The following is a 26,186-nucleotide window of genomic DNA, read 5'->3' as shown; positions in this document are numbered from 1 at the left end:
AAAGACCTACATCTCATTCTCTTTCCTTACCTTACTTCTGTTTATCTTGGATTAAGTCTAGTGAAACTATAGCGTATATACTAGAATAATTTGTGCCCATGAGAAGCTTAGTTTAACTAAATGCTTTTTATCTTACATGTGTGTGAAGCAAGTGACGTGCAGGAAACACACAAACACATTTAATTTGAACCTTAGTGAATGCACGTCTAAAAGGTTTTGGTGGTTCACTCCATAACCAATTGACAGTGTTCCATTTTAATGCTCTTCCAGTTTAGCATTAGCCAGCTATATATCTGCAGAGATTAAAAGTTTACCCTGAGCTGATGTGCATCAGTTACACTTCATGTTGCATTTATTACTCAGTGGCTTGGAGTTTTGATTTCAGCTTGCAGCAGAGGCATGTCACACACACATGGTTTAGTGTGCACAAGGAAGAGGCAGAGAGAGACAACCATTTCTCATCCAGAATGGAAAATATCATTTTTGGAAGACAGCAGTCAGCATAGCTCTTAAACCCATGGGGAGATACTTAATAAGAGAAAAGATAATTGTGATATTTCAGGGAATATGCAAAACTGCTGTTTTTATCCTCAAGCATCAGGATCGGAACGAGCATGTCTTTAGATGTGGCAAAGGAGGTTGTTATACACAGTTTCATATAACAGAAGCAGTGAAAGGTCATATGTGGTTTGATTGAAATGGGCCAAAAACCATCAGTCATATCTCTCAGCCTGAGGTGTCAGCTTAGGCTGGCTGCTAGTAGAAACCATCAGTAAGCTGTCACCTCCACCATATATCCAACACAAATCTAATGCCCACTGAAGCAACGGGCAGATCTGTGTCAGACACTGCTTTCCTGTCAGAGATTTTAAATTAGACTGTGTGGCCAAGTATGAGTCTTGCAAACCACTTATTTTTATGAAAAGTTGCACATGAAAAATAGTGGTGATCAGGAGAAAGGTTAGTTAGTTTTTTCCAATATAACTGATGTAGTTACATGACTTCCACTCACGGTGCGGGGTTAATCAGACAGCTGTCACTCTGGTCTAATATTGTAATAAACTCTTTGAAAAGTGGGAGAATATGCAAAGTGATAGCATCATAACCAATGCCTAGACACAGGATAATGACTAAAAAGGATACTTAAACTCCAAGTGAAGAAGAATTGCCCTCTACCCCACAAAACCGAACTATCACCATGGAGAGAGATAAACCCTTGCGGAATGAATCCTCAGGTGAAATTCTGGGTGCAATTTTTAGAAAGACCTGAGGGTTGACATTGCATCCACATTTGATATGGTGATACAGTCAATACAATCTATCCAAGGCAAATTAAAACAATACTCTGGCTGGTTAACGGAGACTGTAAGTATCTTGGAGTGGATGGAGATGATGCCTCAGCAAACAGCTGAGAGAAAAACAGGTTGAGAGTCTGACGGAAGAAAATGGAGGACCTAGAGAGCATCGCAAAGGCAAATCTAATGTACGCCTGATAGCCTGAAAATGCTGAAGGGAGAGATGCATGTGCCTTTCTGGAAAATGGATCCCCAAAGTATAGTGCGCCGAGTAATTTTCAGCGCTGATCGTTATTGAAAGGGAGCACAGAGTTCAAACTGGCTTTAGATCGAACCCCAAAGCACCGCCTAGAACACCTCCTGATAAAATTCTAGAGCTACAAGGACAAAACCAAATTGATGTCAGCTATATATGAAAAAGGGAAAATCCATTTTGACAAGATTCGTATATTTTCCACAACATTGCCAAGGAGATGGATAAGAAGCGCAGAGCCTACAATTGAGCTAAAATGAGATGCATGGGACTGCCATGAGACTGTGTTATGGAATATGACATTCATCAGCTTTCTGGGTGACACACAAAGTCAACTCTTGCCTTTTCACTTTTCCTACAGATGTACACACATTCCTGAAAGAGATCCAGAGGAAGGTCAGAGATGGAACGGATCCATGAAAACATATAATCACACAAAGTAACTTGACTGTAAATAATGTCAAACTCTGCTTTTTATACACTGTCAATATAAGGTTTTGCCTTCATGTTCAAAAATGTATGTAGGATATGTATTTGTTACTCTGTTAATGATGAGCTTTGTCTTCATACTGTTAAATCTAAGTTATGTCTTTACACTCCCAATATCACATTTTTACTTTATAAAACAAATTTAAAGTAATCCTCAGTCACAGATGGTTTTAAATCAGGCAGCTAAACCTTCTGTTGGTAGCCAATGATTTTTAATTGTATTTAATTTAAAGAGCCATTAACAGACTGTCTTGACAGGTGGATGAAAGGTATCAACACTTTTTTTCCTGAGGTTCATTTGGGAATTTCACATGGGATGTTCAACCTAGTTTATGTTATGGTGTGTTTATTTTTTGTTCATATAACAGCTTGCAAAGGGGGTCTTGGGCAGTTTGATATAACCTCATAGTATATACTCAGATTTAAATGTTGCTTTTGTCAATAGTATTTTATTGCTGTTTAGATAACAGAATATGACTTCCCATACAGAATTTAACATAAAATCATGGAACGTATGTGGGCTAAATAACTAAATTAAGTTTTAATTAGAGCTACTGTAAGTGGCTGAATTCCAAAATATTGCTTTCACCAGAATCACACTTAACACAAAGTGATATTCATAAGGTCCAGAAAAGCTTCCTACTCTTCCCATGCTAGAGGGGTGTTAAAGATTGACCATAATCCTCTAAATATAATTAGGGTAACCACTGACCTAAGAGACAAATACTTATAAGCAGATATAAATATATATTATTCATGGCACCCTTGAAATATTGTCAACATATATATGGTACTAATAAGGATATTTTTCAAAAATAGTTTTCTAAGTCTATCCTCCCTCCCCTCCCAGATCATTCTATCATAGGGGGAGCCCAGCATAGGCCAAAAAAACCATCTAAACAACTGATGCACATTTTCTTTTCAATTTTATAAGGTTTTGAGGTAATTTAATCCAGTATCCAGACAATATTCTTGTTACTCTGCCACTCACCATATCCACGCACATTTTGACTATTTCTTAGTTCTATGGGTCTAATGTCAAGAATTACAAATTGGTGGTGGCATGACAGTTTGGTCATTTCTGATCATTCACCAGTTTAATATTTAATAACTCTAATCTGGGTTATGAATCCACCTAGGTGGAATTTTCCATCCAGATGGCTACAAGGTAGGAAATGTATAGAGTTTGTAGGACACATTGACCTCTACATTAATACATTATATTGGGATATAAATAAATAGACTATATATAGTGTATATATTATATATTATATTTGATACAGTAGATTATATGAATACATACATGACGTGCATAAATACATACATGCATGATTATTAGCTATACTAGCTCACAAAGCAAAGCAAAGCAAAATTAAACTCACCGAAGGGTTGTATTTATGATCTGGAAAATAAGGTTCCTACCGAAGATTTCCCAGAATTACAAACAGAATGTTTGGTCTCAAGGACATAATACAGTTAATTATAAGTAACCAGACAGCCACTACCTTACTGAGATTAATACAAAGTTACTATGATCAGTGAAAAAAGGCAGGTAAAACATTGGCTTGGCGTATTAAAAAATTACAATCTGAAATATGCTTTATTTATTTTTTTAAAGATAGACAGCCCCGCTATTTCAGCTAATTCAAAAGAAAGAGACAATACTTTAGGAACTGATAAGCTTTCAGGAGCCATCATGAGCATGAGGGGGGTAAAAGTCGACTGGTCCAGATGGGCTTACTATAGAGATTTATAAAAAATTTAAAGATAACCACTCTTGGATATGCTATTGGAGTCACACAAAAAGGAAGACCTGCCATAATCTCTCACTAATCATAAGTAAAGACTCCCACTGACTGTGCATAATATAGACCTATAGCTTATATAGACCTCAACATAGAAAGTAAAATCTTATGCAAGATGCCTTCAACTGTTACTGCAGGACATGATCAAAGATGACCGAAACAGCTTCATCCAGGAGAGGCAAGCTTTTGATAATGTTAGATGGGAACTAAATATACTGGAAAAAGGAGAGGGCTTCCTCAGATGAATGGGGACAATATATAAGAACACAACAGCTGAAGAAGTGAAAGATATTAGACTTAAGAGTTTTGAATAAATCATCAACACAATATCCAAACAAGAGAGGCCTAGAAAACAAGCTCCATTTAAAACTTCTAAGGAGGGATTTACTTGTTTGGGAATTAAAATCATGCCTGAAATTAATGATCTTATTCTAGCCATCTGTAACCCTATTGTGGAATCTGTAATAGTTGCACTTAACAAATGGACTTTAATGCTGACATTTTTTTTTTTAAATCTTAAAAATGAATACATTACCCAAATTGCTCTACTTGTGTTAACCATCCCCCTAACCACACCTGAGTCATTTTTTCAAAGATTTAAGAAAGCAATTACCAACTTCATCTAGAACAATAGATGCTGTAGGCTCCATTTTACTCTACTTTAACTGCCTTCTGATAAAGGGGGTCTAAAATTCCCCAACCTACTCTGGTATTATTGGGCAGCACAACTGAGAGCAGCCATATGCTATTTCTGCCCAGAGGAACTTCTAGCCTGGGTAATGATTGAGACGTGCTCAGTTCAAGGGGTTACTGCTTAGCGGATACCTTTACTCTTCTGAGCCATAGAAGCTGAGGAAAACACACACACAAACTATTTTAAAAGTTACTATATACATCTGGCATGAAGCCCAAAAATACATAGGGGAAACCCCAAGCTGTCAGCTTTCACAACCATATGGGGCAAAAGCAAATTTATACCTGGAAGACAAGATGCTGGACATGGGCAAACAAGGGTTTAAGCAGGATAATGGATCTATACAACAATGGAAGGCCAATGTCATTTATTGAACTACAAGAAAAGAGTGATATTCCTTCAAGGCGGTTTTTACAAATAAGAAATTTGATCTCTGTCTGTCTGTACTTAGCCATTCCCTTGATGCTGGAAGACATTACAGTGAAACACACTGTTAGTATGGGACAGTTATCACTGCTCTAAAAAATGTTTGTTGATAGGTCACCTGAGTCTTTAGAAGATAAACTTAAAAGCTGCATGTTAGATTAACAGGAAGACATCTCAGAAGAGGAAGGGTCTTAGGTATGCCTGAAGAATCAAACAAACAATTAACTTGCAGCTTAAGCTGCTACAATACAATTGTATTTAAAGAACATAGAGCACCATCTAAATTACCTAAGTTTAACCCCAAAAGAACACATTTTATAGCTTATAGGAATGTAATGTGGCCAAAAGTTTTTGGAAGAAGGTTCTTGATATGTTAAGCCAGATAAAAAAAAACTAAAAAATCCCTTGTTTGCCAAAGTTGTGCATCCTGGGTATTTATGCAAATCATTAAGAAGGACAATTGTGCACTGTTAGACTTACAAGCCAATAAAGCACGGATAGAAAAATATGAAAAAAAAACAAGTATGAATCAATCAATATATTCAGGATTTATCATCATGTGTTGCTATGGGGAAATTATTACACATTAGGAATAAGGAAAGTGGGGAGTTTTTAAAAATATCTGAGGGAGCTTCATAGTGTTTTTAAAATATGATGTTGGTAATGATCAATAAAGCTAAAGGTGTGGTGGGAGCAACTGGAATAAGACTGTAAAGTGGTGTAGCCCATGTTATCTGCAAGATTTCTGTACATTGTAATAACTGTAATATCTGTATATTCACCTCTGTTTTAATTACTATTTTCTACTTGCCTACTCAGTTGATGGGTTACTGTCTTTACTGCCAAGACTGACCATTTTATTAATATGTTTGTTATAATGTAAAACCCCCAATAAAAATATTGTTTAAAAAAACTGTTGTAGTGAGTTTCTTTTTCCCAATGTATAGAAGGTGTCTTTGCAAAGCTAAACCAGGTGAAGAAAAAACAAATCCAGACGTTCCACTGACAACAAGCAGAATTAATAATGACTTGCTTTGAAGGTTGTTGTTTTTTTAAACATGCTACAATTAAATCTTGCACATATTCTCAGTGGAATTTAAAGCTTAGCAGTGCACAAATATCAATTCTTTGTTTATCGTTTGAGGAATCTTTTTTGTATCCCCACTCTTATCATATTTCATTGATAAGTATACCACTTCTGTTCATGGTGGTGCTGGCTGTGGAGAGCAAACCGTCTGTTCAACTCTTGCATCCAGCTTGGTGCTCATTTTTTAGTCATTAACTCACGTAAACATCCCATCTGTCCTCCTTTCACGCTTCCTTTTCATCAGCACTCCTCACTGCTCTAGTCTGTGTATCAGTAAAGTGTGTTGGGATTTCCTGCCTTTTTGGGAAAGGACAAGAAAGCCACAGAAGTGTCTGTGACAGTCTATAATTCAAGGTGAAATCTCAGTGACATTCAATTGACTTTTTTCACACTGCTCTGTACAAACGTCCTTAGGAAATGAAACCCTCCATGTGACATCATGTTATTTCAGTCATGATTTGCACATTTAAGTTCTTACATGAACATTTTTTTTATTTTACAGCTAGATGTGATACATTTTGCTTTAAATGTGAAAATCTCAATTGAAGCAGGTATACAAAAGTTTTCTCCACATGAGGATTTTTTCTGTCTCACCTTGTGTAAAAACTAAATTATCAAATTCAGAAACAATTCTCTGGTGAGAATATTTTCTCCCCTAAGTTTTCACATGCACATATTTTGTAGGGGATAAGCCACAAATTCAAATCCTTGCGGGTTGTGAAAATGAAGCCGCACAGTCCTCTTCTCTCTACTGTTTACTAGCCTCCAGATATTACTTTGTTGTTGCAGATACTTCTATACAAGCTGGGAATACCATCACAATTTAATTAAAAGCTATCACAGAAAGATTGCGTCCTCACCCAACAACTGAGCTTTTGAAGTTTGGGTTGGCTAAATAGTGTTTACTTTCCATAATATTCCCTGTGAGGAACAGTTTTTTGTTTCTTGCTGATTAAAAGGTGTTTCTTAGAACGGGCTTCAGAAGAAAACATCACTTTTTAACTCAAGTTACTTAAATAGGACACTTTTAGCACACACTGATTTGGTCAGAGGTTTATTTTTTACACAGTGCCCCTTAAGCTTTTCCTATGGGAGGCCATATTCATTTCACATTGAAGTCTGTGATGCTCTATCTTGACTCAGTTTCAGTGAGCAACTTTAGGACCCGGTCGCACTACAAAGTGGCACAACAAAAGTCACACATGCATATTCATAAAATATGTAGTTCTATAGGCTTGAGGATGTAGTGAATATTGTTGAGCCAATTTTCCCTAGTGGTCTTTTGCGGTATTGCAGGGAAAAAAATCCCCCTATAGCACAAAAAGCATTTTTCTTATAGACCACCATTGTAAAACAGACATCTATAAAACTGATGACAGGACACCTTGAACTGCAAGCAAGGTCAATCATTATTCTATTATGAACTTTGTTTTATATTTGTAAAACTCTCCTTGAGATGAGAAAAGCAACTTAAAAATTTGTGCTGTCATCAAAACATATGAGCTGAGCGGGAACTTATGGGCGGGACGAGTGGGAGAAACACCACTACATATATTCACTTGGCAACACAATGTGGAAGCAAATCTGTAAGTTAAAATCTTTTTTGATGTATGAACCATCTGAGCAGTTCTTATTGGACTAAATGGACGCCAATTTCAGTCTGGTATTGAGCACAAGTTTTTAAGTGTTCAGGAAAAGATTTGTTCGAGGATTGCTAAATAATGTCATTTGTTGTGATTCCTCTTAACACTGACTTTACCCTAGCCCAAATCTTCATCTTCTCCCTGCACTTCACACCTGCTGACTTGCAACTTTTTTTTAAATGTGCTGGGAAGACCCGTCCTGTTCACAAACTACCTGTAGAATTCCCCATTTGCTTGCCAGGGTTGAACGGTGTATTTGGGAGGAGTTGAAAGGGTAACATTAAGAGTCCAGTGTAGGATAGGATATTCATGGGATGATTAACAATTTACAAACAAATGGTGGAAGAACCGGTGAAAGTGCTCCTGGTGAAAAAACCCTTAACTACTGACTGAAAGCTACACGATGCCATGCATACAGCTTTCTGGAAAATATGTTAGATCCCACTGACATAATGCCTGATAGCTAATTTGGGACATGAATAGAGAAAAAAAATCTACCTTTTGTCAGGCTTATCCCATTTTACCAACTGAAAGATGTGCATGCATTTTCAGTTAGCACATCAAAAAGTTCAGTATTTTGCTGCAAGGGGATATTCTTCACTGAAGTTTACAGTTAACAGTAATCTCAAATTTAAAATAATGAGCTCTCAGCCTTAAGCACAGACTTTTGGACTTGATGGAAAATGGAGAGTCTGGAAGGCTTTGCTCTTTAGTTTTGAATTTGACATTTATTGTCGATCGTTTAGATAGCTGAACATTTTTCTGTTATTAAACAAAATTGTACTGGAAGTATCTCAGTGGCATATACATCATCTTAATTGGGCCAGTTATCTGTCAGGATACAAGAAACTTGCCAGAAAACTCAAATGGACCCAGAAATGCATATCCAAAATTGTTTTTTAACAGTGTTTATACTATGAGGGTGGAACTCCCTGTTAAACCAGTAACAATACGTTGAGACAATTAACACACATGTTTAAAGCCATACATGAGAAACAGAACATGAGTCAGCAATGCAGTGAGGACTTTCTCAAAGTAAAAAATAACTTTCCCTGTAATATCCCTGTCTGGGTTAAAGCATTTTTTATAATGTTCATCTCCGAAGATGTCTCTCATGAAGTTTGTTTATTCCAATAACTCTGCTACTGATCCACTCTCTTAAAATGTGATGGCTTAAAGTCTGTGATCAAGTAAAGCCATTATCTGCCTCAATTAATTAATTACAGCAAACAGGGAAAGAAGGTAGGCCTCCCCTTAATAACCCTCTTTCACACACACACACACACACACACACATATATACATACACTATCCAAGAAGACCTTCTCAAAGCTCCGTTGGATGATAAGACTTATTCTCTGTTATTTCCAGTTGTGAGTCATGGTCTCTCACTAACTGGAGGCAAGAACAGCAGGGATCATTCGTACAATTCTCTGCCCTTCACTTTAATGCAGTTCACTATACGCTTCACTTTCAAAATGTCATATAGTTGATACACATAAGATGACCAGATGATGTGGGTACATTTGCACAACTTGTGTGTCCACTGCTGTGATCATTACATACTGGTAAAGTCGGCATGCAGGATCGTTCTGAGCTGGATATCATATTAATGATAATGAAATGCAAGCAGCGAAACTTGAGTTCTGCCTAATGATGACACTCCACACCAGATGGGGGAGCTTGCAGAGTTAACGATAAATTACATGATTATCTTTAGAGTTGCTTCTTTAGTGCTCAGGACTTCAACTATAGTGCTGCATGTCACACTTCAATACTACCAAGTGAAAACCAACATTTAATCTTTAATCATTTAATCTTGTTTATGTTTTATTTTTTCAGATAGTTCCTGATTTCATCAAAGTCCTTTTATGACCTTAGAGGGCTTTGTGGAGTTTCTTTGCCTCATCACAAACTGTACAAAAGTTAGTGTACAGTTAGTGGCAAAACTAGCTAACTATGACTGTGGTGGATGGATGGCTTGAGTTTGTTCTTTACGTCACACACACTAACTTGTAGCAGATGACTTCATTTGGTGGTTTGCAGTGCTGGTGACCTGATGTTTGACTTGATGCACAATACCTTGAATGGATTATCTTTAATTTTCAATCTTGATTGAGCTGTAAAAGCTCTTATGCCTCCCACCATCCAAACATAGCAAGTAATTGCACAGATGCACAAAAGTGAAGGTCATCACAATAACTATGTTGTTGCCCCCTACTGACCTGCGGCCAAACTCGCTGTGTGCACACAGTTTTAGTCATGAATCTACACAAAGTCAGAAAAGTGCACACATATTCTTTTTCGTCAGATTTATAAAGCCTCATGTACACATGGTTCCAATCCATAAATCTCAGTCATTGCAGAACTGGGCACTGAGCTGAGCCTAATTTCCAAACCCACAATTAACCATAAATGGATGAAGACACATGCTTAACCAGCTGATCAATTCACTGTCTCTTCCACCAGTTTCTTCATGTGTCAATGAAAAAAACACGAAAAAAAGATGTGCCGTTTCTGTAAACACAAAAAAAACAGTCCAAAAAAAAAAATCAGTGCAGCTCGTTATCAACACAACAAATTTACTAAATGTACTAAAAGATGCCATCTCTCGCTTTGATTATGTCACCAATTACTCATAGTGGCTTCAACAGTGTGATTTGTGAATGTGCAGAACTGGCTTGAAAATTTGACTTGATTTTTTTTAAAATTGGGTTTTATAGATAAACTTGTGAATATTTGTCAATGTAAGATATTGAAATTGTATTTTTGTAGTATCTTAGGTATTGTATCAGCTGATATCAAAACAATTCAAATGAAACCCAGTCCTTGCTTCACACTGATTCATACTGGAATTCAGCGAAGATGAGTGCAAAGCAAAACTAAGAAATAGACCAAAAACATGCAGACCAGACAACATGGACAGAAAATGCATCAGGATGTCAGCAAGTTTTTCCAACAACCCTGCTGCCATAAAAAGGCAATGTAACATATCACTTTGAATGTAAATCAACCACTTTGTCTGTTCAAATGCTTTAATTCAAATTTATTTAGTGTTATTTTTCATCGTTTAGGGTTCAGACTACCAGACAGGTTCTGGGTTTCCTTTCGACATTGAAGTCGAACAAGTGTTGCACACACACACAGAGAGAGAGAGAGAGAGAGAGAGAGAGAGAGAGAGAGAGAGAGAGAGAGAGAGAGAGAGAGAGAGAGAGAGAGAGAGAGAGAGAGAGAGAGAGAGAGAGAGAGAGAGAGAGAGAGAGAGAGATCACCTTCTCAGCCTATAATATGAACTTAATTCATTACGTCCTTCGCTCCTGGTTCTCATTTCCTCTTGTCAGCGACCATCCAGTCAAAACTTATCTTCCCAATCCAGCTTGCGCACTATTTTACATGACAATCTTTTTTCAAATCTCTTACAGCATTTCCTGTCTCTCACACCCACCGCCCCCCTCTCTCTCCATCTCCTCTTTCCTATCTGAACCATTTCTCTCCATCTCCCCGTCCCCCACTTTACTAATCTCCTTGCTGCCTCCAGCTACATGAATCACCCTCTCCATTTCTTTTTAGCATTTCTCTCAATCCCAATTTGCTCCATTCCCATTTTCACCCTCCATCTCTACCCCAACCATCCACACCTCCATCAGATTCTGCCTGTCTTCTGCCCTCCTCAATCCCTTTCCTCCTCTCCTCCCTCTCAATCCCTCCCTACATGGCAAGCAGAGATGTTGGTGGGGAAGCATATCATTTCTCAGAGGAGGTGCTGTCAGTTGACTGCTCTCCAGGCTAAGAGCTGCTCTCCTGCCCCTGGGTTCACGGAGTCACCGCTCTGTTCCGCTCCAGGATTATGCAGATCTTAATTCCCTTCCGCTCACACCTGAGGTTGGCAGGGCATGAAATAAGGAAAATGTTCCCGCAAATAAAAGTTTTTGCCACCAAGACAGAGAGAGAGAGGGAGAGAGAGAGATATCAAGGAGGTATGGAAAGAAGAAGGTTGAGAAAGAAGGGGGGCGATCTTGTTTGCTGGTAGATGTTCTGAGTGAGTGAATGAGGAAGGAAAGAGAGATGAGGTGTGTGGTGGGAGAAACTGGGAGAATGTGGAAGAAACATATACGAAGGAGATGTTTTTGTTTTGTCTGTCCCCAGACGCACTGAACGCAAATTGACTGGCGTTTGCCCCCTTATTCTTACATGAATTAATCAACTCTGCAAGGATACTCTAATCTTTCAATCCCTGTTATTTCTATTTTTCTATTCTATTATTCAAGAAAGAAAATAAAGAAAAACACGGATGAAAACCTTAAACATGCATGACATCTTTCAGTTTTCAGTGAGCAGTGAACGACGTCCTCTCCCAAGGAGCTCTTTTCACCAGTTGTTGGTAAATTGTTTATCACCGCATGAATATCATATCCTACACGGTGGTCTAGCGTTACCCTTCAACCTTCTCAAAAAGACACCAACCAACCCTGCAACACAAGCAGGAATTCCACAGGTAGTTTGCGACTAGGAGCGGTTTTTCTCTGAGCTCTTGTTGGAAACATTATGCGATATTTGCTTATTTTTATTGCAGGACCAACTTAATTTCGTGCATGCAGCCTTTATAACTATTTTTTTATGTGATCATGTATCAGATTATGGGACCGAGCGATCAAAGTCTCGTGCGTAAAAAGCGGATATCTTGTTTGTGAAATCATGCCCGCACCTGCACGTGCGCTTGTAAAATTCCATTTTTTCTGATTTAATTGTGTGTCATGAAATTACGAACACCTGCTCGTTTATGTTATTAAGAAGCCTCAAACCTTTGCGTTGCCCCAATATAAAACACATTTTAAAGACAGCAGATGGTAATCCGGAGTGCATAATCTACTGATCAAGTTTAAAAGTCTATAAAATGACCGATGTGATGTGATCAGGTGGTAGCTTCTTGTGTAATAGTCGAAAAGTTCATGTCAAGCAGGTAATGCCAGAGAAAACAACACAGAGAGTACAAACACACAGGGAATAATTAAATATAAGTGCGCCTCACCTGATAAAGCCTCCTTGGAAAAAGCAGAAAGACAAGACATACAGAATCCGAATGACCTGTGGGAGCATCCTCTGGCTCAAAATCTCTCCTCAGTCCTGTTGAATAACTTGCAGAAATAATTTCGGGAATCAGCAAATCCACTGAGCAGCGTGTGAGACTGAGCTAGAGGAGAAAGGCATCGTCTCTCTTAGTGATCCAAGCTTGTCTTTGGGGAAACTTCTCCCCCTCCCACCAAGTCCACGGGGCTGCACACATCCACACAGTAGGCTCTATGCTTCAAGAGGCTGGACAGCACTGGTCAGTCGGTCAGTCCGTGTATTAGGGTGTGAAGGGGAGTCTCGGTTTTGTGTGTGTGTGTGTGTGTGTGTGTGTGTGTGTGTGTGTGTGTGTGTGTGTGTGTGTGTGTGTGTGTGTGTGTGTGTGTGTGTGTGTGCGTGTGTGTGTTAGGGGGGTTGTAGCAGTGTGTGGTTTTGCCTGCCTTTTTTTTCTCCCGTGTTTTCCCCATAGACTGTATGGTTTTCCCACCCGAGCTCGCTCCAAAAAATTAAAAAAGGGTGACGATTTAAAGGAACAGTAGTTTTTGTTTGATGTCTGCCTCGTGCGTAATAGCCTTAATTAGGATGTGATGTGGGAGTGATGGCCTGGATGATGAGCTAAATTGCAGTGTTGAATAAATTCACACTTTAATAAAATTTTGAGGAGTAGAGGAAGTCTTGGAGGATGCTGTCCCCGGGAAGATAATGTGTTTACATAATTTTGTGGGAGTAAAGCATACATAGTTATTATGGGCTAAGACAGCTCTGGGAAGTTTGAGACTTCTCCCACACTTCAGTATCTCTGAATTAAATGAAGTACTCTGTTAAATAGTATGAACATTTTGAAATACTTTATGCAAGTATGGAGTCAACTTAAAGGTGCACTAACCAATATTTTATGCTAAAAATTGCTCCAATCAGAAAGAGAAATGTAAAAAGGAGTTGAAAGTGTAATATACAGTTATTACAGAGCTCTGCAGCTCCCCTAAATGCTGCAGAGCATTTTATCGCCTTTCTGTTTATTTTGATTTTAGGGCTTGCTTGGTTCAGTCTCACCACTCTCTTTAGCCTTGTTTTCAGCCACAGTAGGAAGTTGTTTTCAGCAAAGCTGAAGCTTTAATAAACCCACTGAACACTACCTGCCTGGCACCAAATGGCAGAAAAGGTTACAGTAGCAGATGGCTGGTGAACATAGTGGAGCCTAAGGAGTCTGTGGAGACCAAAACAGAGAAAAAAGCAGATTGAACATTAAACCTGTATACATCAGATGACCAGAAGTACAACTCCATGTCTGCTGGATGTGTAAATAGTTTGTTCATACATTCACAAAATCAATTGTTTCAATTGATAAGATCAATATTGGGTTTTAACTTCGCTTTGCTGTCCCCAAATGGCCAAAAATTGATTAAGAAAATCCCAGATTATTGCTCTTTTTTTTTCTTCAAAACTTTGCAATTGAAAATAATCTTGATGAAGATGAGAGTGTTCACTGCTGTCTGAACAGTATCTTTTTGATACTTCATGGACCAACAGGAGTTGCCAAAGTAAGAAATACATATGGGCTCCTAATTCATCATTAATGATGTAGTTTTACAAAAAGTTACTACATCTTTATGAGTCAACAATAACTGAATATTATTTTCCTTAAGCAGTAATTTAGTTTAAGAATTCCTTCAGGTAACTTAAAACATTTGTCTGTCTCAAACCCACCATCACTCTGCTCATAGGAATGTGTTGTCTACTTCATCAGAGAATAAATCTTTTTGTTGATTACTTACTAGGTGTCACCTTCTATGTGACTCAGGTTATAGATCAGTGTATCTGCACTTTGAGGATCCATTAAGTGCTTTGTAGAGATCACAAAGCAGTAGCACAATGTAACACACATCACTCACAGGGTTTGACCATCAAATTGCTTCTGTGTCAGTCATTCGTCTTCCCAAGTGGATTCTGCCCAGCAGACCCAGCGCTTCCTTAGCAAGCAAAGGTGTCACTCTTCTCCTTTCTACTCATGGGGGAAAACACAGCAGATTAACCTTTACCTTATACAATTATTCAATCTCCTTGTTCCCCCTTTACTGAAGCCTGGGTATTAAAGATGCATTGGATTTCTCTGCTATTATGAAGAATTGGAAATCACAAAGCTCCTCTAGCTCCTCACTTGAGACTATTTTCGGCTTTTCAATCGTATCACTTTGATGAGTTTCTTTAACACCATCCACATGCTGTTTTTGTGTTTGTCTCTGCTACATGAGCTGGCAGGGACTCAATAGACATGTGAAATATTATCTTTACTAAAACAGATTATTCAAATTCCCTCCTTATAGCTGACATAGTGACACTGACACTGGTGTAACCTTCTGCTTCTTCCCTTGTCAAGCATTTCTTTTTACTTTCTGCCAGCTGCAGAAATCTGAGAGCCCAGCTCAGTAGTGTAGTGATCATGTGAGGATGAGTAAGGTGAAGAAAGGTTGAGTAGATGCAGAGGCAGCGGCGGAGCCAGAATCCTAGAGCAGAAATGAAAAGGTGAAGGCTCCTGTTGCTGCCAGCTATTGTTGCTGCTCATCTAGACAGTAGACTAACAGTGTACTGTAGCTCCAACATGAGAGCTGACCCCTGGGGCCAGAGAGTGTGTCACCTACCAGAGACTACTGTCACGAACCAGAATTTAAAAAGGGAAAGTAATTTTCACCCGTTGAATGTTAATGTCACATGCCCCATTAGCTGGTTGAGGACTGGCTAATGAAGTCACAAATTTGAGTCACTGGGTTTTGTAGCTTACAGCTCTGTGTGTGTGGTAAAGATACATCCAAAAATCACATTATAGGACCAACAATACCGCCTATTCACTTCCCTCCCATATCTGTGGCTCTCAACCCCAAGCCCCTATCAAGTAAACTTTTAAATATGTGTTAAAATATACTGTAAAGGGTATGTTTGATTTTCTGTAACAGCTGGGCTCTGTAGTTTTTTTTAGCAAAGTTACTCCAACAGTTATTAAACACATTTGGTGCTCCCCCAGTGGGTCATAAGATCAGCATGAAAAATCACAAGATATTTAACAAGACAGAAACCATGAATAAACATATTACTACTCCACCAAATGTTTATCTCTTCAGACATTCTGCTTATGTTTGCAATTATTGGATTTCAACCCTAAAAACAGAACATAGAAAATAACACACTCTTTGGTCACAGGCCACTGATATACCTGTAATTAGGGGTTACACAAATAGACATTTCTTTGTTTTAAGGAGTCACCTGCACTTGACTACAGCAGCAGAACGCTACAGTAAGTGTGGAATTCAAATGAACCACAGTGCCGTATTCAATGTGATGAAGAAATATGCGAGCCAGTGCAAATATGTACCTGACTGATGTGTTTCTGGACAACAATGGGACAAAGCACATACATCTAGCTATATCAGGCTTTTGCTACAAAAAGCAATACTTAATCATTGGTTTTAGTCTTTTCATGGCATTTGTTTGCAAGATAAATATTGAATGTCACCATCTCATGCTTTAAAGTGGAATCCAGGTGGTAAATCATTTGGACGGAAGGATTTTTCTGTTTGAGGGATCAATACGTGTACCTTCTTACCCTTCCTACCCATAGAACTCTAAATTCAAGTTGAAACAGTTTTTGAGGAGGGATCAGTCAAGTAGTCACAAATGATCTGATGCTTGTCATAGAGTTGGATGAGAACTATACTGTGTCATTGGTTATGTTTTGTGCTTTTTTGCATGTATTTCATTGTTAAGTTTTGTGTGTTTTAAAGTCTCATAGGGACAGGCATTGCACAATCAGCTTAGATTCAGGTATGTGATATTGGTTCCCTTTAAAAAAACAAAAAACATTAAATAAATAAAAATTAATTAAAAACATGATTCCATTTATATCTAATGATCTGATTAAAGACCACATTCCAGCAACTACTTTATTTTACTGTTGCAACATGAAGTTTAATTATTATTATTTTTAAATTAAAACAAATACTGTTGATAAGCCAATTGAAGTGATATCTGAAGTGAATACTGAAAATGTCAACCCTTTTATCTTTCCTGTCACTCTGTAACCTGTCACCCTGCCCTGATCTTAGCTCTGTAGATTAATGGGCGACTTGCCAGTGAAAGGTCAGATTCCAGCTGTGGTGATCACTCTGGCTTTTTCCCTTTCACCCACACAAACCAATGGAGAGTGTTCATTGACCAATATAACCATGAGGCATGCATCTGTTTTATTCATGGCCACATACCAAACTTGACCATTCAACCAGGCTGGCCCTAATATTTGCCCACATGACATCACAGGCTTGTTTCTTTACTCTTGGTCTGTTTAAATAAAAAAAAAGGAAGAACGAATCTACTGAGCCCATGACTGAGACTAGACATGTACCCATATAGCTGAGCTGATATTTCTACAAAATTCTATGTAATTCTCTAACTATTGGCTTTCTTTTCATGTCCAGCATTTGTACGTTTGCTGTGAAAGTGTCTTTTTAGCCCACTAAGTTGTACCATTTGAAGGTTTTCATCCCCTTTAGTCCCAGAGAAATGGCTGCTCAGCCTGACACAAAATCCCAATCTCAGGCTCTCCCTTGAGGGATTGACCTGTGGCTGGAGTAGCTGTTTGTGGCCTAACCTCTTCCTTATTCTCAGTTGCAGAGTAAATAACATTCTGCATGGTTGTTGGTCTGGGGCAATACAAAGAGCTTTGTGCAGCGGCCCATGCTGTTTATGGCCTAAAGAGGTGATTATCCTCAAAATGTTTAAAGAAACTTACTTGGTGACAAGGTTAAGGTGCCATCCTCTCTGATTGTAGCTCTGCTGTCTTTTTGCATCCATATATTGTCTACAGTATTCTTTTGTATTGTTTCTTCCAATCTTGAGGAGATATTAGCTATAGAATTTACATTATGTACAAATGGTTTATCTTTAGCTGCAAAAACAAATGTATTCCTTGGAATACTAAAGCTGATCCATAACCCACTTAAAGCTTTTCTTTAATTGTACTCAATACAAAGATCTGAGTTACACAACCATGAAGCAAGATGGCTAATCAATCAATTTATTTTGAAGTGAAAGCGAAAGAGAACAAAAATCATCCAATAATTTCTTCCAGTGATGATTTCTGTTTACAAAGTTCTTTTACACATACTGTATATAAAAATGTTGTACAGTAAAATGCAAAAAACCAAAAGTACAAGTAGTGGAGAAACAACACAAGACACAATGATCATGAATATACAGAACCCATTTTTTCAGAAGGCAATTTTATTTGTTTCTGTTTTAAATTGTGTTTTGTTCTGTCTTGAGTGGTTTGTTTTCCCCTTTCTTTGTATGTATTCTTTCCCTGTTCATTCTATTTATTGTGGCTTTACTCATGATTTGATACAATCTGTAGTGATGTGCAGTTTCATTTTGTCAATGCACACACGTCTTGAGTACCGAAGTACCTTTACGAATGCATGTCAAACAAAGTGGTTTTTGGATAAACAGCTGTAAAACATTAGCAAACAAAATGTATATGAATGAAACTTTTTTGATAAGATATTATAAAAGCTATGAGTAAAAGCCTATTCAAGAGCTACCCACCATTCAATGAAGAACGTGCTTGGTCATATCTAACCTCCTCATACATAAATATGGGAATCAACCCATTTCAGCCTAATCCTCGTGGCCTTTTCTATTTGTTCAATCTTGTTTTCAGTTCAGTTTATTTAAAAGAAAAAGTGTGTCGTTTAATCTTTAATCGCTGGGTTACATGTAAGAAGCACACAGAGATGAATTCTCCATATGTAAACATAAATGTGTCGAGCTAACTCTCCTCAGGTCTTCACGGATGTATAAAGTGAAGAAAAAAACCAGACAGACATGACCATCAGTCTGCATGCATAAAGCATCCATACAATTTGAATCGCCAGCCAAAGTAGACAGCCAATCCAAAAAAAAGCTGCTCTGACGGACGGACATGGTCGCTATGAAGCAAATGATGAGGCAATACAGAGTCAGTCATCCAAATTATTGGAAGATTACAATGTCAAAGTAAGTTTAACACAATATGGGCTCCACATGTTATTCATATTAGTGGCAGTCAAAGACTGTTTTGTGATTCCTGAGCACGTAATTCACTGCAGCACCGCAACCCCCCATTCAAAAGTAATCGCCCTCAAAGAGCTTATAAAAGGAGGAAAGAAAAAAAAAAAGGACTTATTTCTTCCTGAACTATCTTGAGGTTTAAGGTTTGGTTTTTTCTTTTTGGTAATGCATTCTCATTAGTTATTGTTAAAAAGTCTGAAACACAGCATTAGACACTGATAAATGTTTAACTTTTTGTTTCTATTTTTGATAATGCAGCCACATTGTCAAGTTGATTTAAGCTATAATTTCACAGTTTTTACTCCTTTGTTGTCGTGTTTGTGTGTATGATCTTGCTGAATAACACCAAACATTGATAGACCCACGTCTCACATATCTCACATTAAGGTGGAATTATGGTTCCCCAAAGATACTTGTGATTTTTGCTGTGAACCTACGCAGTGAAGGCTGTTATCGGTATCTCACAGAGGCTAGCAGAGGAGCCAACGAGCACATCTTCCAAATCACAACAATGCATTGTGCATACCTGCTGTTCAGAAATAGATACAAACATCAACATAATGGGCTACAAGTATAAAAGAAAAGGGCATACAAATGTCTCACAGCGAGCCCCGTGTACGTTTGCCTATGTGCAGCCCACAGAACCATAAATCCACCTTTACATATTGATAAAAGGCAGAATAAGAAATCAGAAAGGATTTTCACTAGTTTAAATTATCCAAACCACTTCTGTAGAGGTACATATTGAGATTGAGAATATTGTTATTACCCAAAATATCATAAGCGCTGCATCCTGGTTCAACTTTGGCCTACTCTACTTTCCACACTTTTACTGTCTGATCCTTAACGTGCAAAAGCCTTGTGCACCCTGCTGTGAAGCTATGTTTAACAGCGTTGCCATGTCCATAAACACTACCATTCAGTGGGTGGGGTAGGTGTGGGGGGCTTTAAAACATAACACTTTACTAAAAAAAAAATCACTTGATTGACATATAATTACAAAGAAAACTCAATAGGACTACATTCTCTAGATTCTACCAAACATGCATTAACCCATATTGAATAAAAATAAAATGCATAACGTTCTGCATTGAGATTCCTCGCTCTATTTGACCCCCTGTATGGATGTCTCTGACCCCTGTCAGAAGAGCACAACATCTCCTGATATTGCCAAACAACTGTACAGAGGCTACCTGCTCAAAGCTTGACTGAGGGTCTGGTATGCTTAACAGCGATATAAATATCTAAACAGACTAAAATGGAAAGAAAAGGTCAAACTTTAATGACAGGCATGGATATGGTGACACGGGTTATGTAGGCCACTGAAGGAAATGTTACTAATGAATGTCTTTGAGGTCTGATAAAGATAGTTTGTGTCAGTTTTCAGTCGACTATGTCCCTGTGGCATCCATGATGACTGCTTCTTCAAAAAATAATGATTTGTTTTATTATTTGTTCTCAACATACGCTGCTGTTTGGTGGAACAGTTTCTTTGAACAACAATAGCAAGTGCTTTGTTGTACATTCCTCCAAGTGGACATAAACTTTGCTTTCGTCTTGCAAAGAACAGTGACAAGCACACTTTGCTCAATTCCAGATAAGAGCTTCAAACCTAAACAGCAAAGTCTTTCAAAGAGGAAAAGGCCACCCATCCACCTTTTACAATCTCACAGCCTTATTTCCAGCTGCGGGAGGAGACTGTCTCTAGCTCTGATAACGCTCTTTTTTTCCTCAACCAGCACAGTAGCTCAGTGGTTAGCACTGTTGCCTCACAACAACAAGGTCCTGGGTTTGAACCCTGCTCTCCCAGCTCCTTCTCATATGGAGTTTGCATATTCTTCTAATGTTTGTGTGTGTTTCTGCTGGGTGCTCTGGTTTCAGCCCACCATCAAAAACATTTATGTTAGGGTTAATAATGTCAGTGCCTTTGCTCAATGGCACTGGCAAAAATAATCGGAGTTAGTCCCCAGCATTTAGCATGGGTCAAATGCAGAGGATTAATTTAATTCCAATACATGTACAGTATGTGAGTGCTGAGAAATGACAATAAGGAGGGTTTAAATCTTAAATTCAGTGGCAATTCTGGATTCACTATGTAATGGCAATAAAATATGCAACCCCTTGCACTTGCATTTGCATCCTTCTTTTTTGTGTTTGAGACAGAAAAGAGAGACAGTGTTTATAGACTGCCTGTGTTGTTCATTTTGTGCGTTCTTTCCTTTCCAGCTATACCATACCATCTGCCAACTACTGTCTTAAAGAAGATGGCCCACACATGCATACATATTCACAGTCTGTTATTTAAATCTAAATGCAAATAATGTAATAAAAAATCTAAATATTGGAGTGACTGCATGTTTAAAGCTGCTATTAATTTCAGTGTTTTTGATACAATTATAAATGTTTTCTGATATTTTAAGATGTTTGTTTATATTAATAATATTTGACATGTTACTAAAACAGACCAATAATTTGAATTATTGTTTATATAATGGGGTATCTTCCTGTAATTAGCCTCTCTACCAAACTACTCAACAACAAAACTATCACTTCATTCATAAATAGCTCGTTGGCCATTAATTCATTAGTGGTTAATCCTTAATCAAGCTGCTCTTATTAAGAAATAATATATACTTTAGTTTTTACAGTATTTACACTAGTTTATGGTTAAAAAAACATTCACAATCATACTATATTATGGTCCTATATTTCCATAAAAGCAAGCAGCTATCATGATTTCAATGAATGCTTTTGACTATGACGAATGAAACATTTTTGAATGGAGATTTGTTTAATTTTTTAATAAATACAGGTCAAATATAACCTGTAACACCCTCTATATACAAAATATTACTAGCCTAAAAGAAATAAAACAAAAATTGTATATTCTGGGTCACTTTAGGAATAGTAATAAGATTTCAGGCTGAAAGAATTATGTTTAGGGTCCTTCTACTGCGCACAAATGTAAAAATGGGTCAAATTTGACCTGAATGGTATGCATGGGTTAATAATTCAAGCATTTCAATTAAATACATGAATGTATCTCAAATTCAACGGTAAAAAAACACTCATTGTGCCTTTATAATGAACATAGACACATGCACATGATACACAGCATTTGTCAGTGTATGAAGAGCCAAGAATAAACAGCTGTCTTGTGTCCATCATGTTTATTACCCTCTCTCTCTCTCTCTCTCTCTCTCTCTCTCTCTCTCTCTCTCTCTCTCTCTCTCTCTCTCTCTCTCTCTCTCTGTCACACACACACACACACACACACACACACACACACACACACACACACACACACACACACACACACACACACACATTCAACTTGCACAACATTCTCCATAGATCAATTGTAATGATTTGTACACTGAGCATATTGGAATTGGTAGTCATGTTGAGTCATGTTACAGCTATGACGAAGTGAGTTTTAATTGCAGTGTTTTTTATGACACACAAGCCACTGTATCGAAGAGTTGCAACCATGAAATACACCTCTAGCTGTGTTGACTTGAATGTGCAGCTATGTGCAGCTTTATGGCACAGGGGAAGCAGCAGCCATAAATAAGGATCTCTATACTGCCTTTGTTCTCCTTTTAACTTACAAAGGCAAAATGTATTTAATTGGCTGTGGAACCATTTCTTGTGGAAAATATTTAGCTCTTTCTCTTTTTTTAAATTTAATGTGAGGCAGCTCATAAAATAAGTTTTTTTAGAATGCAGTTTTGAGCAGCATCTGTGTGACTCATTTCTGAGTGGATATTGAAAGAGCTTTCAATGCCTGTCCTATTTTCCACGTTATGCCTGTGACACTCACAGGGCTAGAAACAGTGAGAGACAACAATACTGTGCCCTGTGGCTTCTATCATGTTGCTGTTGTGAGTATGTGATGGAGCTGAATAGAATGCAAAGCAATGTGGTATTGCATTACATTTTAATTAGCTACCAGAAGCAGTGAAGAGTTAAGAAATCTGCCTCTTGGTTGTAGTTTATTCTTCACAGTGAGGATTCTTTTGGTTCAATGGAAACTCCACTACAATCATTTTCCGTAGATGTTCTTTAGAGTTGAGTTGAACCTGTATCATCATTTTAAATTAATCATAGTTATAATTAATCATGGATGGAAGATGGAACTTCATGTAATCTCTGAAGTATAATCCACAACTGCATGAAACAGAGACAGTATAGAACTTATCAATTTTTTACTTTTACCTTTCTTGAAAAGTTACCAGTGCTGCATTCTGAAAAAGTAATGATACACTTTGGGGCTGAGCAGATCTCAAATAATTCCCAAGTAGTGCAGTGGTGCTGTGGTCACAACTGTTTGTAGTTTCCAAACACAAAATACACCGCAGATCCAATTGAAAAAGTTTTTCTTATTTCTCCAATGCAAACTTGAATTATTTTTAATTTATTAATTCAATAATTCTTTAGATTTCACCAATATGACTCCATGATCGCCACAGTACTGTTATTCAAAGTAACAGTTAAAAATTCCAGTAATTCCAAGTAAATGACAAAATGCAGTTTTGCCTCCCTATCAGCAGGAAAACATAATTTGTTTGCTTTTTAAAACCGTTGCAATGTGAAGGAAGAATTGTGATCATGGTTAAGAAGAAACAACAGTGACTATTCGTGGGAGACAGTAAGCAAACTACTGCTTCCTGCATAAAAGTTGCAAATCCATCCATCCACTTCAACCTCCTCTCTTTGCAGACTTTGCAGTGCTAGAACAATGTCACACAATTTCCTCTTTCCCTTCCAACAAACAGGAGTCATAATTCCTATGGCAAAGATGTTGTTATTGGGCATTTGCTGAAACGACTGATGCTGTCGTTTTTCTTTGGACGACAGTCTCAAAATTTGTTTTGGCATTCAGCCTTTATGTGGTTATAAATCAGCTGAATAATCTGGCACTGTCTGATTGAGGAGCTGTCTCGGTTGGGAAGTAGCCTGTGATGTTTGAACATGAATAATGGTCGTACTGGGCCATGTAAAACCTGCAGAGATACAGTAAGCACCATCTGATGTCTGAGTAAATGCACCTGAAATTGGTTTACTTCCATTTACTGGCAGGTTAGTGTCTCAGACTGAAATACAAAGACGTATGAGTGCTGCACGGGGGAGATCCGTCTTTCACTGTGCCTGAAACACAACAACAGGGGCATTTAAAATGAACATGTCTGTATAAATGTAAATTACTAATTGGAATTCACAATGGATAGGCTGTTCTTATTCATATTCAGCCACAGTTGAAAGTGCATTTGAGTGTGTTCATTCTGAAAACATTTTCATAATTGAGCAGTCGCTCTAAGCAGCAATACAAATTAGCTGCAAAATTAGTCAGGGTGAAAATAGAGCCAATTAACATACAGTTGATTGACCCCTTTGTGGTCAGGGTCCTTGAATTTTAACAGGTTCATTTGTTTGTTCTCAATTATTATTGATGCATTGGGAACAGGACATGTTTCACTGACCTAATGGGTCTAAGAGGGATTTGAGTTATATTACATAAAATAAACAAGGCAGAAGGTTTTCTCAGCTGTCAGTGGTGTCCAAACAAAGAGGAGAGAACCTGCAGAGTTTGGTTTGATATTTCTTTGACATCAGGTATGATGAAATTGGGAGTAACTGCAGCATATCTTTTAACAATGGAAAAGGTTGACATTGTAGTAGTCTTTCACTACAGCAGGTCAGACCCGAGAGGCTACCTTTTCCAGAAATCCTTTGCTTTGCACATTATATACCAACTCCTCAAGGGTGAAGCAGACTTTCAGGGGGAAAAAAAGACATCTAACTAATGTTACTCATTTCAGAATAGTCAGAGGAAAGAGCGGATAACCAACAATTGTGCTCAAAATAAAAGAGAAAAGGAACAAGTGCAGTAAACGGGGAGAGGATGATTCATGGTGCAGTATCAGGAATGTGTTTATGTGAGGTGGCACAGGATGTACCAGGCGCCTCCACTGAAGGTTGTAGATGTATTAAAAGATGTTCATTCTGATGATTCATTGTGTTTTATTTGGTCACCTGTGGGGTCATTTCAGTTCCAATATACTATTGTAGAAAAAGATTCAAAAGTTTCTTTTTACTGTTTGTGGCAGCCATTTCCTTGACCTGGGAAGCGCCATGTTTGTTTACAAGTCTGCCAGCTCTGCCTAGGTAATATGCATATTGCGATCCAATCATAATACAGGCACAAATGAGAAAACAACTATGCATGAATTAAATGTCAAATACAGATAATCCAGGTACTAGACTCACAGGTCTCTAAATTATTCGCTCATAGAGACTGAGGACAATCTTCTAGGTTTCATTATTAAAACTGGCTGGAAACAATTAGAGAGTTTAAAAAAAAAACCCTGCATTGCAGAAATAATCCAAAGTCTTTAGGTCAGCCCTTCATATTGGGCGGTGACATACAGTTCACTACAGAGGAGAATGGAAGGGGAAGGCATCAATTCCAGTAGTGTCCTTGACAAAATGTAATGGCCGTAGGTTTGTTAGCAGCCATTCTCGCCACAGTTCAAGCAAGCACAGCGCATTTAGTAATCCCCAGACTTCGGTAAGTGGAGATCTCCAATGTCTGGTATCACAAGACTACACAGATACAGATAACATGTTAATAGCAGGTGTAAATGTAGGAGACTTCCACAGAGATAGTTTATGACAGCAGAGGTATAGCTGATCTTTAAAAAATGTGGTTTTAGATACTCAAAATATTATCTACAATGCAGCTAAATGTTTCGAATAAAATGGGTTTTCAGTTACTCAACTGCAATACAAAACTGTTGTGACGACCCCTCCCTCTGTTTTGTTTGTCATTAATTGTTTTGATGCAGGCTCCTTGCAGGTAGATGGGTGGAGCTGCTGAGATGAAATGACATGCACCTGGGCAGCCTGGGCCCAGGTTATTTAGTTGCCTCTGCATCTCTCTCTCTCTCTCTCTCTGACCTTTGCTGCATGCTTGGTTTGTGTTTGTGTTTCTTTGTTTTGTTTTAAACATCACCACACTCCACTCACTTACATCATTGCATACATTACTGACCTTACAGATTACAGATCTCTTTATCATAATGATTTTTGGGTTGTATCTTTAAATAAATGTTCGGTTTAATTTACTTTAAACTTGTGTGGTCTCCCCCTTTGTCTTGCTCTCTGAGCCAGGGCTATGACAAAATGGGGGCTCGTCGACCTATATTTAGACTTGCTATTTAGTAGATTTCAGTAGGTTTGTGCCAGGTTGTTTATCCATTTTGGACTGTGGATTGTTCAGGGTGGTAAAGTTCAAAGTTGCCACTCTGATTTGTTACTGGTGCATTTGTG

General features: G+C 38.0%; 1 protein-coding gene across 1 annotated transcript in view; it reads right to left on the bottom strand.

Moving 5' to 3' along the window:
• Positions 1-12,975, bottom strand: part of glra4a (glycine receptor, alpha 4a) — a 47,086-nt gene extending 34,111 nt beyond the window's left edge. Inside the window, 3 exon segments of the mRNA XM_062425467.1 lie at positions 12,721-12,802; positions 12,805-12,840; positions 12,843-12,975. Of these exon segments, the coding sequence (XP_062281451.1) occupies positions 12,721-12,802; positions 12,805-12,840; positions 12,843-12,975 (251 nt within the window).
• Positions 12,976-26,186: the final 13,211 nt, after the last annotated feature.

The sequence above is a fragment of the Scomber scombrus genome, chromosome 9, assembly GCF_963691925.1.
Source record: "Scomber scombrus chromosome 9, fScoSco1.1, whole genome shotgun sequence".
Classification (NCBI taxonomy): domain Eukaryota; kingdom Metazoa; phylum Chordata; class Actinopteri; order Scombriformes; family Scombridae; genus Scomber; species Scomber scombrus.
The sequence above is the reverse complement of the archived record's forward strand: the minus strand, read 5'-3'. Positions and strand labels throughout refer to the sequence as shown.